Source organism: Liolophura sinensis, chromosome 1, assembly GCF_032854445.1.
Source record: "Liolophura sinensis isolate JHLJ2023 chromosome 1, CUHK_Ljap_v2, whole genome shotgun sequence".
Classification (NCBI taxonomy): Eukaryota; Metazoa; Mollusca; class Polyplacophora; order Chitonida; family Chitonidae; genus Liolophura; species Liolophura sinensis.
The window spans coordinates 51,112,230-51,126,926 of record NC_088295.1 but is presented as its reverse complement, the minus strand read 5'-3'; the positions used below and the strand labels follow the sequence as shown (position 1 = coordinate 51,126,926).

General features: G+C 39.5%; 1 protein-coding gene across 1 annotated transcript in view; it reads left to right on the top strand.

Annotated features, from left to right (window-relative positions):
* Positions 1–14,320, top strand: part of LOC135461914 (uncharacterized) — a 29,166-nt gene extending 14,846 nt beyond the window's left edge. Inside the window, exon 4 of the mRNA XM_064739202.1 lies at positions 13,376–14,320. Coding sequence (XP_064595272.1) covers positions 13,376–14,085 — 710 coding nt within the window. The 3' untranslated portion in view covers positions 14,086–14,320. The remainder of the gene's footprint in view (positions 1–13,375) is intronic.
* The last annotated feature ends 377 nt before the right edge of the window (positions 14,321–14,697 follow it).

The window sequence follows — 14,697 nt, the reverse complement described above, 5'->3', positions numbered from 1 at the left end:
TTTGTTCACTCTGATAGCCTTTGCCAACTCTGGACTATTATAGCATTAACTGGTATGGAGCTAATGACACACCCGAAGTGCCAGCCAAAATGTTTCATAAGGCAGTTGGAAAGCTTGATATTTCTTGACGCCGCCACACATGGTGGGCGTATAGTTATTAATGGTATATCGATCGATCATTTGTATCATAGGCATTTTGATCTGGTTAACAAGAAAATGTGTCCCACAATTAGCTGTTATCAGAAGTCGAATGACACAAGACAGTCAATCTATCAGTCATCATGAAGACAATTAAAAGGTTCAAATTGTTGATGACGTCATTCGCTCTACATTTACTCTGCATGGATTATATGAATGTGTCAGGATCGAAACCCTACTGGCCACTTGTCCTGCAAAGTGTGAAACAGTTTCCGACTCGCCGACTCTGTCGAATAGACGATATATTCAACAATGGTGTATCAAAAAATGTTATAACTGAACCGTTTGTGAAATAATAATAGAAATCGTTTCCTTTTTCTACTAAACCTATATGCGTTTCTCCCCAAAATAGCGGATATATGCAAGCAGGTTGTGAATAAGTTATCCTACTTTGAATTAGGCAGAATATTTACTTAAAAATGTACATGTTTTTTTATGGGATATTATGGTTGGTTACACTTTTAAATTGTATGCGTTATTTCATAATTCAGTCAGAATTATGAGCATACCGAGAGGGACGCTATATTTCTCACAGGTATGGGTGTTAACAAATTATTTCAAAAATTCAAACACCGTTGATCTTGTCTCCTCATCTTCTTTCACTAAACGCTTCATATGCTCTGTGTATAAGCTGATGACGCCGTCTTGATTTACCTGACACTTTCCCATACATCCCGACACGTGTTTTCGCGTTAAGGTTCAGCGAGTTTTTCAAACACCATTTTCTCGTTGTCTTCGTCATTGTGTACCATTTCACGTTCTTCGATGAGCTTAAAGATGCAGGTGAATACGGCTCTATTATCAGGACTACGTTCGGGGCGGTTGCTGATGGGTTGACACCGCTTGCAATCGATGATTGTCTGTCAGACTCTTTACAAAACTCCACCAGACTCCTTTTGCATCCTTTTGTCGATGGAATAGCACTGCAACAATGGCGACAAATTCGAGGCGGGTTGAACAAAGTAGCCGAGTCTATCCCTGTGGGAACGGTGTTAAGATGATGAAGGAAGCAGACTTGATGGGATGCCATATAACACTAATCTACGTGCCTGACACTTGTTAAACGATGCGCACCGCAGGAGTAACACATATACCGATCAATAAGACTCTGATTAGGCTGTGGGTTGCGCAATTCTACGTAAAACCCTTTGGAAAGTGATCTGAATTGACCATTACAAAGAAGCTATGGCAGTGCATGCAAAACAGGATATTTCTGTCGCACATACAGCGTGTGAAATACGACTGTTTATTTTCGACAGACCTTATATTACCGCTGTCAGTATACATCAGAACATTGTGTTTTCTTTTGTAGTATTTCAACGCTTAATGAATATATAAGGATGAAATGAGGTATATAACTATGACCTGAGAATGAGAGAAAGGACTTCTAAAGCATTTATTCCCACTGAAAACCCCATTCAGATTTTAATCTTGGTCTGCAAACACAGAGTTGACATAATTCCAGCTGGTAAATACAAAATTCCATAGCTCAGTAAGGTATACATCCTTCACTTTGCATCAAGTTTATAGAATAAATGTCGTTGAAATATAACTATACAAGTCTCCATTAAAGGGTTAAATAAAGTTGACTTCCTTAACAAAAAAATCAAACAAAAAAACTCAAAGAATGCGTTTTCTCATGATTCAGATTGATTAACAGTTTGCTTGGATGACTTCAATGCTTTCACTTATGCACTCATATTGAAAGAATTACACAAATGTGTGAATGTATGCTGAGCAAAATTACATATACACAGACTAATAAATTATATTCGGCTGACACTTATATGACGTTCTAAGGGGAATGATATGGATGTTAGCAATATAGACATCATCCAAATCTGCAGATCTCTTCACGCGATGTAGACAATATAGACATTCTCCACATTTCTATGTTTCTTCTTTTCTTGACCAGAGTTCAGTAATAAATATGACAGAGCACTCTGAATGGCAAGTTTCTTACGTCCGTTTACGTTTGTTAGTCGTCAGTCCGTTGTATATATTTTACGTTTCCTGCGCAACTGGAACTTAGCAATCATACAAGTTCTTTGGCCAGTTTGCTGTCGCATAAGAACAGGTTGAGCAACCGAGCTTTTCAAGCGCCTAATGAGCCGAGGAGGAATTTTTCCTCGTCCCAGTAACAGCTGACCGGTCAGCAAATTTACTTTGCTTTATATACGCTCGGGACAAAATGTGGCGCCACCGGGGCTTACAGTCATTACAGACCCACTCACTGCTAATTGCAAATAAAGAGGCCTAGGTGACAACAGTATATTTTCTAACATCATGTGTGAAAAACAACTCTACTGATTGTGCAAATGGGCCAGCTTTGTTCCCGTTCGGTTTTAAGAAAGGTGCGGAAAAAGCCGGACGAAAAGAAGTTCCCCCAGGCGATGCTTATGAAGAGCCGTCCCGTTAGCTTGCTGACAGATCATGCGGAATGAAGATTCGCTGTCTACAATAGCGGCATCAATACTTTCTCGCTATGTCGGTTTTGTTGCGTAATATCAAAGAGCCTTGAGCGGTATCTTACCTACTTCACTTACAATAGCTTCAACTCCCTTGTTAATTCTGGACACTGGCCCTGACTTCGGGCGTCTCACTCCATTCACAGGCTCACACCCATTTATACCTCTTACCTACAACCCGTGTGACGAATGCCCCATTAATTTATTTCAAGTCTCACCCAAGGCGATACGCGAACCAGAATTCCTTGTTAACCCAAAAGATTTACTGTTGGTCTGGAACTCCCAAGATGCCCAGGCTAATGGCACCGGTCAGTCAAACGCGTTGTGAAGCATTCCTTCGGTTTATAGGAGATGACTAATCCAAGGAATTTCTGTACAACGACGTGTTATATACCAGTATATAGTCAACCGTTCAAGCTTCATTCCGTGTCGATAATCGCGTAATATCAATGTTCTTAGCTGACAATGAGAGCAAAGCCACAAGAATAATACATTTATACTGTCAACAGCAGAAGCAGTCGACACGATATGGTGGTCAATCACTTTTTGACCAATGGGGTTTTTAAGTCAGTCTAGCTGGGATTCCATTATTTACAACCAAAACAGTTCTATTAAAACTAGAAATTTTATATATAACTGGTTAAGTATAAATCCAATATTTTGGCAGAGCTGAAGGACGGATTAATGCATTTGTTGTGTTAGGTTAAGATTTTCTGAAATGCTAGAAATTTAACTATTTACCAGATGCTTATAAAACGTTGTAATATGAAACTATTTTTTTTTTCAGATTATCATCATTTTAGTGTTGTGTTCCGCTTTATCTAACATTATTGTACAACTTACAAGCAACCATTACGCGGCGAAATATTTTTAAATATTGACACTCACAGTTTTCAACATTTACAAGTATCATTTAACGTAGAAAATGGGTTTTGGGTTTTGAGAGAGTATATAACTCCAACTATAGACCTTTACAAGTATATAGCACGTTTATATATGTATATATAGCTGCAGTTTGTGTGATGTCTCGGCTTGTTGGACTTTGGTTTGGTTTAACCTTTTTTTGAGGGTATGTTTTCTGCTCACAGGCTAATTCCATTAGAACACAGGCTGAAGTTGCTGCTCTCAGAGATGAAAATATAGCCTGTATTTCTTTTTATGTTTAGTGTTAACACATATCCTGTCTTTCATGTGGGTTTTAAACAGCATTCAATTCACCTTCAACAACATATCGATGGTGCTTTGATGGTAAATATATATTTGTCCTTATTGATTTGTCCTCTGTTGATGAGCACTAATAAAGTGAGGGGGGTGGGGGTAGGAATTGTCGTTTTTAACGCATGACCAAACCCAGTATTGAACCCTTCCTCGATGGTCTGTATAACTGTGCAGGATGCCTTGTGCCTGTTACACATGCACATGCAAACAACAGACATGTATGGTTATTGTTGACTGCATGCGGCGTTAAAATCAAATCCATCATGCATATATCAACGCTAAAGAACGTTGACATGCTCTTGAACTTACTAGTGCAAACAAATCTACAAATGCTCATTGAATATGCATGGTTTATTAACAACTGGGTATGTATGCAATTAACGTGAGCCATGTGGGGCTTTATATTGGTTAAGCTCTGCTTCAATTTGAAAACAGTTAGTTTGCCGTTTGACGAGGTCATTTTTTTTTTCATAGTACATTTATCACATTTTGCATGCAGCAGGTGGACCGCTATATAGGGCTAAAAATAGTGTTGCAAATGTGGACAAAAAATAGTATTCGGATCTGCTGCTGAAGATACTGGAGTGAACGGCCTGAGAAAATTGTGTCTAGAACTTCACATCGGAGCAGGGTTCCTTCTGAAGCCTCACTGCATGGTGAGCGGCGTTCAAACTCTCAATAGCTATTGTTCTTGCTTTTTTGTGTCAGCTCGTGATTGCCTTGACATAGCCTAGTACTTTATGGGAACGGGGGCACTACTACTTGTGTACTACCTTCAAGTCTTCACGCCTGACTGACTCGACCAAAAGACTTGGACAAAACAGCATCACAATTGCTGTCAAAAACCTGAGCTTTGAACAAGCAATAATGAGATGGGATGAAGGAGCGATGGTGGTAGCCACATCAATGATCGCTCTTCAATATGCGTATCGGCATCCAGACACCGCGATGGGTTGCTATTTATAAGGCAAAATTTGCATCCTATTCACTGTACCCTGTCTTGAAAGAAAAATTCCCACGCACAGTCTCCTGAAAGCCTCGGATTTGAACCATGCTGTATTTTTCTTATGCATCAGTTTAATTGTCGCTTTGGTATTTAAAGACGGTGACAAATAAGAACGCTTGTTCACTTGGTATATGACTACTGCTGTGATATGAGGGTAGAAACATTCCTATAGTGAAAGTCGCCCGCCGTTATAATATGAGAGTCCAAATATCTGCCTCGAATGACGCACTGTCACAGCAGAGACAGATATACCTCATCTCTTGAGTTGCAGCTGAATTGAAGTCGGATGAGTTAATCGCAGACAGATTCTCTGTACCTCATTTTTTGAGCTGAGCTGCAAGAAGCCTCTGTTCGGATATCAGACTAGACAAAATTAGTTGTAATATATAGCCAGATGTGCAGTTTTGATGACATATTAATCGACGACTGGTCATCGGAACAGACTGAGATGATGCAAAGCAAGAAGGATGATCAGAATAGAGGTATCGTAATGTTGTCTTTTTTTTATATATCTCTTTCATAAATGGAACTAAATTTGAAACAAAACCATTGGGGTGAGATGGTTTATATCCCCCCCCCCCCCCCCCACCCCCCCCCCCACCCCCGTGCTGTCAGTTTGATGTGGAAGGCAATGGATTTTAAAGAGTCTATATTGCAGATCGTTCCGAAAAAATCAACAAGCGCTAATCAGATTAAATTTTTTCTTTTGCATAGCTAAAATTTTGAACCCTTACGAAATGAATTGAAATTGTAACAGTGTTTGTAAAATCTACAGATCCACCTCTAAACATGAAATAAACAGACAAATATAAGCTTGGCTCACACGGCTATACGAGGAGGGGAGGGGGCGGTGCTTCTTGTACATAGCAAAAAACAAACCAACAATTACACTTTTTGAATAAATTAAAGTAACCCAGCCGTCAAGATTTGGCCATATGTGTGCCAGTGCATGATGGAATTTCATGAAAACAGGCATTCCCATGTCTCTGACAAATATCTCCAAATTTAACCTCTTTAAAAGTTTACTGTTGATTCGCGCGGGCTTTTTCCATGGAGGCTAATGTTTTCTAGTAAATATGCCAACCATTCTTATTAAAAGTTCGCATAGTCATATCGACTCTCGTAGAAAATACCATCGTCTGTGTGTTGCATATGTATGATATTGCTTAGCAATATGTAATACATATTCATATAATATGATGATGCAGATCTAGTTCCATTCGTCCAGTACATTTATAGGAGCCCAAAGATTGGAAATTTGATTTGTTAGCGTTTCTCACTGTTCCCTGCAATATATCATGTTGTGTTTTTAATGAATATATATAGTACTTAGGTAATTTGCAAAGTAAGTGTACAATAACCGACGCACGTTTAAATATGTTATACAATTATAACCGGAAATAGTTGATGTACATGGTATATACACAACTTATGTGTATGTACATACATGTAGACATAGGCCTATATCATGTATGTATGTAAGTTAGAACAACATCCGCCTGATGACAAATTGTGTGCACTGTTCATTAACGTTACATTTCTGCACAGAATAAAAGTTTAATTTAAGTTTAAAAGTTAAGTTTAATTGCGATTCATTACGTTGTTTGAGTGTCCGTGTATAAGCGTGTGTCCCTGTTAACATGAGTATAAGTGGCGGAAGATATTATATCTGAGGGCGCATTTTTTACTTATTTCTTTACTTTATGTATTTATCATATTTGTCAAATTCATTGAAATTATTTAATTGACCTGTTCTTTGATTTCCGAAATTCGTGCCACAAGCTGTTTTTGCATACATTATGTGCACTTTGCGCTTCAGAAAAGTAATATGGTGTCAGTCAGTGCATTGACCTATAGCTTTTGTTGGAGAAACAGTGCAGTGGTGTCACAGCACAGCTGGTAAATGACTGCTCTAAGAGGCCATCCAACAGGCTGCATGGTGTTCAGTTGCAACTGAAAAACTTGCCGTTATTTTTCCTCACAATAGATTCCTTACAGTGCACTGACATTTAACTATGCCTAAGATAAGATGCTGAAACGGGCAATGTTTCATTTTTTTTTTTTTTATAATTTTAAATAGTTGCGTGTCTAGTACTGATATCAACACATTTGGAAATAGACATGGAACTGTATAGCGCATGCGCTGACTTGTTGGTGAACTCCTCTCTGTAATTGTAATTAAGCCTTGCCTTCAGTGACAGAACCGGATTGTTTCAATCAGCAGTGTACGAGTCATTCTGTGAGCCTCCAGTTCATTCACAATGGTGCGTTTATTGGCCAATTATAAGAGCTGTAGTAGAACTCTCTCTTGGTGAATAAGCTGACATATGTTAGGCCTGTTTTTCACACATCTGCCATCTGCTGGAACGCTGTAGTGAGTGACAATAGAAAGCGAAGCTCTCACAGCCTCAATCAAAGCAATTTGTTAACCACTTGACCTTTCTTTTCAGTTTCTATGAATGATATCTTTTGATGGGATTAGATGAGCCCGCTATATGAGAACGTTTAGGTTTAAGCTGTAAGCAGATTATAGCGTGCGGCAGATAAATCAACAGCTGATTTCCTCTTCCGGAAAGCATTTTCAGATTATCCCGTTGTTTAATACCCCTCGGTGATGTGGAGGAGCGGATTAGATCTAGCTTCTATACAAACCCCCTACCTGTGTGGATTTAGGCTTCTGTTCAAACTGACATAACGGTTAACAAAATTTAAATCAAATATATTTGTTTCTGATAGTTTATAATTAAGTAACAATCCAAACCGGCTTGGTTCAGAACAAGGTAAAACTTGGCACTTCGTTTTCTTCGCAACCACACGACTTTCTGATAACTGTTCACTTAAAGTACAAGACTGAACTTAAGTCAAGAGTTCTGGTAATAAAATTTCGAAATAGTCATGCCAAAAAAAAATCAAAAAAAATAAAGAGAAATAAAAATAAAAAAATAAAAACAAGAATTCCATGTTATCAGAAGACAACTAATAACATTTTCCAAACCCTTGTAAACATAGTGTTGGCTGCTTAATACTGCTATCCCTAAAATAGGGCACTTCTGTGGAAATGTTTCCTCGATAGGTAAATATACATTCAAGAAAATCTGTTAATATAAAGTCGGTTATCTGAGTGCATGGCGCTAGAATGTGTTCTGTTACTACGACATGATATTACGTCATAATCAGATTACTTTCTGTTTCAGAGTATACATGTTGATGGAGGAATTATTGTAGACAATTTACGCAATGCAATCTACGTCTACGAACATTTACAGCTCAATGCACTATAAACATTGACCGGCTGTCCGAGAGGAACCAGCCATGCTCTTCTGTACAAAAAGATTACGCGGCGTAAAAAGCAAAAACTGCGTCTGTTTTACAAAATGATCTTCCTAACGCATCTTCCTATGGATCTTTCAATGCTTTCCTGGATTCGAACAACAGCTTAATTAGTTCCCATTACATGTATGTATGCATTGGACCGCAGGTCACATATTATAATACTCGAATGCGTCCACAGAGCAGTGATCTAAACGCGCATAAGTTTATGCGACATATTTCTGAGACGTTTGCCTGTAGATGTGGCCATCCTTTTGAAAATCCAGAGCACCTCTTTTTGGGCTGTCCGGACTACATTCAGCCGAGTTTTCGTCTATTATACTCCGTATATCCTTTACGTATAAAATCCGTACTGTAACAAATGATGCCAGCATTACACTGTTTCACGCTGCTCAAACATTTATCAAAGACTCTAAGAGATTTGACAAATAAATTGGCATATCATTTCTCGTCAGCGATTTGCCTTAACTCGTACCTTAACTCGTATGCTTGTAGGAATTGTATGTATCGTTGTATGTGGAGAGGTGTTAAAATAGGCATTGCGCCTGTTCACCAACCCACTCTCGGAAAAATAAATATTGCTTAAACCCACGGATATATAAACCGACTAAATGCAGAACTGATATGCATCATAAAATCGTAAACAGAAAATACTAGGTAGGTTAAATGCAATAACATGATGGGAATTATTTAACACTATTTAAATTTATTCAACGCTATTTAAATCGTGTCTTTTTCTGTTGGTGCAATTTGTATTCACATAACTGGCACGAGAGCATACATACACAGGCATACTGATGTTTTATGGATGATATAGAGCGGGAATTTTTTATATACATGTAGATGTGCGAACATAATGTGAATAAAAGATATTCAACCTTGTTGCATTTTTAACCATTGAAGTTAGGCCGACGTATTCAGCAGAGTTGGATTGTGTCCGTAATTTCTTTTATGTGGCGTTTAATTTATGCCTCTGGAAACGTGACGAACATTTTGTCTGGTGTCGTATTATTGCTCCATACATGTGTAGGACTGTGTAGTAGTAGCACTATCTTCTCACCCCCGGGGCCTTGCGTGGTTGTCGGACAGAGTAGCGGTATTTCAGATCTGTGGGGGCAGCATGTGTTGATTTCACTAGCAGGGGAGAGGAACAAAGTATCCCCGCAGGCATCCCCGGTGAACCCCAGGGATTCCCCGCTACTCGGTCACCGAACAATGCTTCTCACTGGCCACTGATCTGCCCTGTCAACTGACGCTGTATATCTAAGCTAGCCTCCTTACTTGAGCAGCGAGCCAGCTTGAATTGCCGTCAGTCGGGAAGCGGCAGTCGACCCGATCACACCTCAGGGGAACAGCTGTTCAGTTCAGAGGGCTTGTACATACATAGACAGACGGGCCGACCCAAGAATATTCCCACGCTATTTATTCAGCTGGAGCTTACTAGTAACTACCACGAAGACCTTGTGCCCAAAAGAAAACCGTGGGCCTGCTTAAGAGAATAGTCGATCTGTTTGCCGGAGAAAGGACATGCCTCTGCCACCGTGCTCTATCTACAGCTGCCCCGCTTTATACTGATATAACGTTATATCAACCAAAACCTGCAATATTAAGTAAGTAATTTACATATACTTGCCAGTTGTACCTGAGGCGTTCCCACACTCAACGATAACAGTACTCGGTTATACATTTTCTAATATCACTTCTCTCATAACTGAAGGCCAATTTGTTACGTTTGTACAGATTCAGTGTCTATGGTTAAAAAGAAGATTGTGGTCTGCTATTTATAATGTTTATGCGTTGAGATATAAAATCGGCGCTGTGGTGGTAAAATCACGATGAGTCAGTGTGGAGGTATAAATACTTGAGTGTTTAATTATACCTCCATGACAAGACTATAGACACTGGGAACGGAAATCCGTCGGCACCAGATTAAACTTTAAGATGGTAGCATCAGAGTGTCGCGTTAAGACAGAGTGGGCATAAACATGCAGATGAGAGGGGATGTCGGTCGATTAAGGGTGCAGTTTTGGATATTTCACTGATAAAGATGCAATACTTATTCCAAATCTTGAATAAGACTTCAGAACTAAAGCTATATATATATATATATATATATATATATATATATATATATATATATATATATATATATATATGCTTGTGTCATTATAAAGTATGAAGCTCTTATAAGTTTGTATTCAAATACTTCACATTTATGAACATGTGCCTAGGTCAATTTATAAATGTCTCAATTTGAACATGAATATATATTTCTAATTGGAGACACGTGAGGCCAGTCTCAGGTTTAAATACTCACATATGTACATTCTGAAACCAACTACAGTGAGATTAGACGTTTCAAAATAAGCATTGTGTACAGAAGTCTAGGCTGGGCCAATGGTAGACTGTAACAGGGATGGATGTCATCCTGTGTTATACGAAAGAGAGCAGATATATCATCATGCATACTTCCAAGCACAAAATCAGTTTATGAAAATCAACCAAATATTACATGGAAGAGTGCTTATACATTTTTGAAATGAGCATCGCATCTTGTACAGTGGCCATTCAGTTTTTATTCTTGTTAGATTTTATCATTATGTACCTTTTCGAAAATTTGAAATGGATGGGACTTGGCTACTTTCACTAAGTCGTATCGACCATGCTATACAGTATGTCAGCATTACAAACAGTGCGTATTGCTATTCGTAACGCTAGTTACTACTCAATGCATTTAGAACTACATGTATACGTAGTATATTTTAGCGCAGAATCGGGCCCGAGAAAACTTTGACGACCGGATCCAGCCTTCAACACAATTGTTACCTCAGCGCCAGAAGAATTCTAGTGGTAGACAGGATACTGGCACTAATTACAGTGTAAACGGGACAATGAAGCTGTTAGGCCAAATGTCTGGCGGTCAAGTGTACTGGAAGCCCTTGCAAGCCTTACGTCACCTGCATTGTCCGACAGAGGTAGTCCACCACATGGCATTGCCACGATAAAAAATATAATTGCGATTGAGAAATACGATCGCCGGAACCAAATATACCAATACAAGGGCAGAAGGGAGAGAATAGACCTGAGTATGTGTTAAACCTGTCATCCATGCAGCCAACGGTTTGCGCGTGGGACACCAGTTATTGTACACTGATAATCGTATTGATCAGTCATTGTGGACCGGAAATGTTAAACTTGACATGAAGAGTTCCTTCATTCTGGTGTCAGTTGTAATGACCGTATAGGTTTATGCCACATTCAATGTGTATAATGTTCTAGACCCCACGGTTTCATACCTCACACTTTCTCCAAGCCTAGTTGTTTATAATAGCCATGTCTTTATAATAAGCAGCGATATCCAGGCATCTGCTCTGTAAACTTTTTGTTTGAACATTTACGTTCAGTAAATTACATTTCAGGTTTGTGGTCATGAGTCTTTCAGACTAACAATTAGGCGGCATGCATAATCATGTGAACTGTTGGCAACTTGCAATTTAGGTGCGACTGAACGTATGAGGATTTGTCTCTATATTTGAGTTTGAAACGTAAACAATCCAGCTCCACCGATAACACACGACAGTTCCAATTATGACACATAATCCACTTGTTGTATACTTATTTATAGTTGTCATGCTGTCATGCTTATAGGAAGCCGTTTTGGCTTTAAAACATTTTTTATATAATATATAATATGACTATTTATGGAGCACGGGTTCCAGTCGTATCCTTTATGATAATACCGCACCCTTCATCCAGGACACGTTGTCGACTTCACGAAATATAGCCATCGAGTTAATCTGCAATCTGCAATGTTGGTGCATGTCACCCTTAATTCATCTGCGATTAGCATCCTTGAGCCTGCCCTAGGAGCAGCTGTTGCTTCGCCAGGGTGGGTAGGATAGAGTGGGGTGGGTTCACGGGTACCATTCCGGGGGAACGTGATGTGCCAGTCAATCTGCCTCGGCCGAGCTTGTTGCCATTCTAGGCACCCTCCGATGAGCGACTGTTGTCATGCTGGCGAGGTTATTTTCGGAGCCCTTACCCTCTGCTATGTAACATGCTCATGATCTTGTCTCCATGCCTATGTTTTCATATTAAGAGGATATTCACTTACACAGTCTGTAGAGCCTCCCCAGCTTGAGATATGCGTGCGTCTGTCGCGCCATAGCATTCTTTTGGACTCAGCTAGGGTTTGTTGATGGACCAGCAACGCCAATAATGTTTCATAGATTTGTTTGGCTTTAACTCTTTGAAATGATGGCAGAGAAACTCTTTGGTGTTGTGCATTACAGAGGCTACTAATGAATTAGATTATGGAAACGAGTCATGTTACTTAGACCATTGTCTAGACCACATATTCCTGCGAATGAAAACGTTCTTCACATTCACAACGTTATTTGCTAAATTGATGTACCACTTATAACACTGTTCTTGCCGGTAATTTACGTTGGACTTGATTAAGGCTCTTAAATTCAATCTTGACCTCGCTGTACATGTCGTTGTGTGTTATTTTTACAAACTTAAGTTAGGCATATGCCTCCACCATTGTGATTATCCCGCATAGCTAAGTCAAATGTATTGTGTACTGTATGTCTATAATTAAGTTGATTAGTACATTGGGTACATGGACTGTGTTCAGATTAATTGAGGTCGGGGGGGAGGTGGTATAAACAGAATGTTGTGGTTTGTAGTGGGCGTGGGGGAGGGGTCTGGCTTCTGCAGATCTTCCAACTGTACAAACACATGACCCCAAAGGGTTGGGGCGCAGTCTGAGACAGATTGTCCTATACAGACGCTACAGCAGATTGTATATAAAGAGCGATCTTTAATGACTAGAGACCTGGATTGTCACACCAAACGACACATCTCGTCATCCGCCTTGCTTAGGTTTCCTTGAACGGTTCTTTACTGACCACAGGTTGTCATAAGATCTGTTGCTTGGTAAGGGTGCATATACTATTTGGTGATTTGCTGTAACCATGGTAATTTGTATAGAAGGGAATAACGTACATTTGAGTCTATATTTACAATGAATTAGCTTTAAAATATTGCGCTCAGTTTTCAGGCATAAAGTATGTTAGATCCCACATGAACTGTGGTATAAACCACCACATCATTATTTTGTCAATATTATATCTGTCTATTCCTCTTGCAGGAAAAACACAGGAAGAGGAAATCAAGATGCAAGAAGCAGTGTTACCCCAGCCCTTACAGACGAACATGACGTCACTGTCGACATCACCGTTCCAGGACACTGACGTCATGGCGGGATTTCAAGACTGTGCACAGGAAGTGATGCGATACCTGATTGAGGTGGAAAATCTGCCAGAATCGCACCCAGTGTGTCTTGGTCTGCGGCAACATTTGCTCGAAAAACAAAGACTTTTGGACGTGGAAACGTTGCTGAACACCTGCCAGACACAATTGTCCACGGGAGACTCTTTTCACAGCTACATATCGTCGTCACCAGAAACAGATTCTAGTCAGGAACAACAAAATGAAGTTAAAATGTCGGAGTCAGCAATGATTTGCCGAACGGTGCCTGTTGTCACTTTACCAGAACCAAAACAGGAAAACTGCAGTGCTTTTAATTTATACAGCTTTCTTCCTCCGTCATCATCCATAGCAACCACACGGTCCCCGCACTCGAATAACAGACTGGCGTTTATTGGTCAGAGTAGCGAAGACCAGTCTAAAGCAACGTCGTCAGACTTCAGGGCGTTAGACCTTCAGCAATTGGCTGAGAACAATCCGGAAATAGCGTGTTTGACGGAGGAGATTTTGGGACTGTTAGAAGATGACGATGATGATATGAGTGTTTTTTATGACTCCGAAGGATATTTGGATTCCGATATAGAACAGTAAAGACGTTTAACGTGTTTCTTTTTGTAAAAGTGCTGGCTTTGGTCAAACCGAGGAGGCGAAACAAAACTGACGGCAATTGATTTCTTGCTGTTTAGCCAAAGAACATTTTTTTTTGTTTAAACATTTTAAGTGTGCAATTCTATGCGTGCAAGTGTCTATGATCATTTGCGTTAACTGTCAAATTTTTGTTTCATGATTTGAGGCATGGCTGATATAAAATAATTTATTTACCTTTTGTATGACGTGTTTTGTTGTCTACATCAGTCCCCTGTTACGCAGTTTCGAGTTAAGCCATTACGACAACAAAGTGACGTCCCGTCTCAATATGACGTTGCCACTTTTGACAAGGCAGTGCTATTTGCCGGGCTTGTAACATGGCAGTATTTATGTGTATACAAAAATACCGCCAAGGTATTGTTTTTGCAATATTTTACACCCAAACACACCGAAAGAAGATAATTCAGAAAATTAATGTCATTTTGTCTTATTAGTTTTGTATATTCTGTAATGGTAAATTTGCCGTAAATTGGCGACGTCACGTCTTAAGGGAACGGGACTCGAAAACTGCGTATTTATTTATTTTGATTGGAATTTTACGCCGCATAGGGTGCT